The sequence below is a fragment of the Mercenaria mercenaria genome, unplaced genomic scaffold (assembly GCF_021730395.1).
Source record: "Mercenaria mercenaria strain notata unplaced genomic scaffold, MADL_Memer_1 contig_3668, whole genome shotgun sequence".
Classification (NCBI taxonomy): Eukaryota; Metazoa; Mollusca; class Bivalvia; order Venerida; family Veneridae; genus Mercenaria; species Mercenaria mercenaria.
The window spans coordinates 32249-36721 of NW_026461829.1; the positions used below are offsets into that span (position 1 = coordinate 32249).

Here is a 4473-nt window from a genome sequence, read left to right on the forward strand (position 1 = left end):
TGTAGCTCGCTGTGTTGTGACAAAATGTATCGTCTGCTTACAGTTTACTAAAAGTTTATGTGTCCGTTGTCACTCTAACTCTGAAATTATAACCGTAATACAACCGTTTTTATTGTAGTATAAGATAAAAAGCACTTCATGACATGAAAAATAAAATATGAAAGTTAAGGGAACGAAAGTTAGGGCATGAAAATGACGCTGCGGATTTTAGGTCATAAAACTTACGCCGTTAATTTTAAGGCATGAAAATTTAACCCACGATTTTTTTTGAGACAGGCATTTTAGGGCATGAAAGGTATGCCACAAACGTTTATAATAAACTTCTAAATATCAATTTGTTATTTACCGATAAGTATCGAATGGTGTAAGATGCATAACTTGCGATGTCAACAGTGTTATAAAACAGTTTACAGCAGATATAATCTGTCAAGACACATAAGGAACGTACACTGGCAAAATGAACATGCGCTTCAAGCGTCTATGAGTACGCAACAAAAAACACAGGACACTCAAGGAGCGCATTTGGGAGCACCGGGATCGCATTTAGGAGCGCCGGGGACGCATTTCGGAGCGCCGGGAACGCATTTAGGAGCACCGGGAGCGTATTTAGGAGCTCCGAGAACGCATTTAGGAGCGCCGGGGACGCATTTCGGAGCGCCGGGAGCGCATTTAGGAGCGCCGAGAGCGTATTTAGGAGCTCCGGGAACGCATTTAGGAGCCCCGGTAGCGCATTTAGGAGCGCCGGGAGAGCATGTAGGAGCGCCGGGAGCGCATTTAGGAGCGCCGGGAGAGCATGTAGGAGCGCAAGGAGTGCTAATGGGAGCGCTACAATTACAAGAGGACCTTAAGAGTGGTTCAAACACGACGTTTCTCCAACCCCCCTTCACCATGATGATTTCCGGTCCAACAGGTATATTCTAATTAAATCACGAATTTAAAATTAATATAAATGACTGTTATTATTGAAATTAAATGTAAGAGTTTTGGTTATACCTAAACATCATTTTATTACTTTTCAGCTTGTGGAAAACCACTTTTGTGAAGGACTTGTCGCTGCACAATACCACTAGAATCAAGCCATACATACAGAGAATAGTGTGGCTTTACAAAAGGTGGCAATCCCTGTATTCAGTAATTAAAAGATCCGTGTTACCGCAGGTGTAATTCGTTCAAGGCATTCCAGCAGACCCGGAGGACGACGATTTCTTTGATCCTAGAATCAACAACTTGCTCATTTTAGACGACCTGTTTAGTGAAGCCGGAAAGGATAGGAGGATTACCGATTTATTCACTGAGGGATCGCACCACAGATCTCTGTCTGTGACATAAACGTATTGATCAGATGCAAGAGCGCAAGGAAGACTGTATAAAAGACCAAAACGCTGGAAGCATGGGTCATTTGTCAGTTGGAGTTCAAACTGTTTATATCGACGAAGAAAATATAATGGCGGATAATGGGCAAGCTTGTGACGATTGCGGGCTCTTATTTGATTCGGTGCACGATGTTCAGAGGCACGTGAAAAGTGGTTGGTGTCCAGAAAACAAGGCACCCCCCGCTAAAACGCAAAATTTGAAGATAAAAATGAAATTGATGATAACGTTGAAGATAATGAGGGATATAAACATCTGTGACACCTTGCTCAAGCTCAGGTTCAGTAATTTATACGACCAATATATTGACAATGGAGAACACGAAGATGACGCAACAGACATGGCAACACAACGGGCACAGCCATACGCAGAGAAAAAATTCTTTGAAAGATACAGGTCGTTGCTCGAAATATACTGGTTTCCACTGTTGACAAATGCTACCCATCGTGCCATAGTTGAACAAATAAAGGATTTCCGCAATAAAGGAGTCAGCTTGACATCTGCAGTAAAAAAGGGTCTCAAAAAAAAACAAGAATGTCTTTGAAGACTTATTTGAGTTGGAGGATTCGAATAATGATGAAAGCGAAATTGACACGGATAGTGAGGACTCAGAATAAAAACGTTTGACATTGAACTGTTCATTCATTTGTTGCCTGAACACTGAACTGTGAAGACATGGCTCCGTGGGAGGAATATTGAAAGCAAATCTGTTTTGATCCTAAACACCCTGGTAGTTTCTCTGGCCCACAGATCTATATAAAGTGGTGAAACAGGAAGAAATATTTGACATTGGAATGCACAGAATATAAAGATTCCTGCAAAATCAGGAATCCTACAGCTTACATAAACCCGTAAGAAGACGGTTTAAAAGAAATCATGTGGTGGGCGCTAGAATAGATAACTAATGGATGGCTGATTTGTTCGGCATGCAGAAATATGCAAAGTGGAACGAGGAATATAGATACATCTTACCTGTTATTGATACGTTCTCCAAGTACGTTTGGCTACGACCTTTAAAATCAAAGACGGAAGTCGATGTAGCAGATGCATTCAAGGACATTCTGTCAAAATCTGGCCGAACTCCTAAAAGACTGACCACGGATAAAGGTGAGTAGATAATCAAACATATTCTTTATAAAGCCATTACAATATTACTATATCATTCAGAATGGTTTTCTACATCATTAAGTACTGATAAAAATTGTTAACATATATTAAATGCAGTGTATATTTAACCCCAACTTATTGCTATTTCAGGTCAGGGGTTTAGAGCCAAATCAGTACAAGATTTGATGAAAAAATATATTGTCTTATACTCGCCAACACAGAACGAGACTAAGACGAGAACGAGCGAACGTGCAATATTAAGGTTAAAATCAAGAATAATTGGCTATTTACTTACAAGGATAACTACACATATCTACCTGTTTTATCAGCCATTTCAAAATCATACAATAACTCATATCATAGAACAATTGGAACAACACCGGCCAGTGTAAATGCCAGCAACGAGGAAGAAGTGAGATTAGCCACATATTTTGCACAAAATCCGAGGAAAGACAAAATTGACGTGAAACTTAAAAGGTTCAAATATAAAATTGGTGACTATGTAAGGATAACGTATTTGAGAAATGTGTTTACCCGTGCGTATAATCAAACGTACAGTGGAGAAGTGTTCAGCGTTTCCAAACGTTATTACAGAGGAATTTTGCCTGTATACAGACTGAATGATTTGCAAGATGAAGAAATTAAAGGAACATTTTATGAGAGTGAATTGCAGAAAGTGGACTATGATCCCGACCAGGCATTTAAAATAGAACAAATTCTCAAAACTAGAGGCAAAGGACAAAATAAACAATACTTTGTGAAATGGAAAAACTATCAGAAGAAATTTAATAGCTGGATCAAAGCTAATGACTTTGTGTGAATAAAAATATGATACTGTAGTTAACTTTATGTTTTTCTAACATTCTTGTGTAAATACCCGTTGTAAATATGTAAATAAATTGGAAATAAAATGTAAAAAAATGTAACATGTACTTTATTAATTTAACCGTCATTTTGAGGACAGACTAATCTATTTACGGCGTACGCCACTGTCGTATCAATAACCAAGCCGACTGTCTGTACAACGTCATGCCCGATGATTATAAAGTGTATTAAAGTACAAAAATTTTATGATATTTAAACCGACTAATTTAAACCTTAAGCAAGGTAGAATGATTCGTCTGCTTTAATAAAGTCTTACCTTGTATCGAATTACACCCCTTCTTGCTTGAAGTTATAACGATGTGTACTCGTCACCTGTCTGCGTTAAAATGATAAAATATGAGAACTGTTATTGATTTTAATGTTACTGTGCTATTTGAATGGTTGAATGAATATAAACATGTCTGGGTATGTAGTAGAAAAAAAAGCTTACTGGGGATTTCAGAATATTTATAAGTATGTTAAACAACAATATCAAAAACTTTAAACCTCAAAGCCGAGAAAAAATATACCGTTTGCTGTAGTAAAAACATAGGGCCTTTACTTGAAAAAAAATTGGTCTGCTCAAAGTGGTTTAAGGTTCTTTTATTTTTTGGGTTAAATTGAATAGATAGTAGCAATACAAAGTGAAACTGGGCTTAGATCCTTGAAATAGAATCCGTCCTATTGTTTAAAATAAAGGGACTCTATTGTTCTCCTTGAGCGTGTTGGTACACGTTTAAGCTCCATCTATTGTTTCTCGATGACTCGCCTCAGGGTGCGGCTCCCTATTTAATCGTCTTCTACTGGATAGATATGTAAACACACCGATAAAAGTCACGCCCTACCGATTTGGCCCCAAAGTACAATTAATTTTCCATAGGGTTACATACAAATATATCAATGCAAGGCTTTGACACAATGTTCTGAAGACAAATGCAAATACCTTCTCTTTAGAAATCTATCCGAGAGAAACACAAAAATCACCTTGAAGTTACCTGTTGACCTGCTACTTTTCTCCTCACATCTGTCAGAATGAGTAGTGTATTGCATTTTTACAAAGTGAAGCGGCCCAGCCTACGTTTTGTACAAAGACAGTCATTTGCACAAGAAACCATGATTTTCCAGAATTGT

General features: G+C 38.1%; 1 protein-coding gene across 1 annotated transcript; it reads left to right on the plus strand.

Moving 5' to 3' along the window:
- Positions 1-2279: 2279 nt before the first annotated feature.
- Positions 2280-3298, plus strand: LOC128553278 (uncharacterized). The gene is made up of 2 exons (XM_053534409.1): positions 2280-2478; positions 2808-3298. The coding sequence occupies exons 1-2, from the start codon at positions 2280-2282 to the stop codon at positions 3296-3298; spliced, it is 690 nt and encodes a 229-aa protein (XP_053390384.1).
- The last annotated feature ends 1175 nt before the right edge of the window (positions 3299-4473 follow it).

What these genes read in the sequence shown, in the direction of transcription:
- LOC128553278 (XM_053534409.1), top strand. Translation starts at nt 2,280, where the DNA reads ATGGCTGATTTGTTCGGCATGCAGAAATATGCAAAGTGGAACGAGGAA. An exon ending in AAGACTGACCACGGATAAAG is followed by an intron (nt 2,479 to 2,807) that starts GTGAGTAGATAA and finishes CTGTTTTATCAG; the next exon opens with CCATTTCAAAATCATACAAT.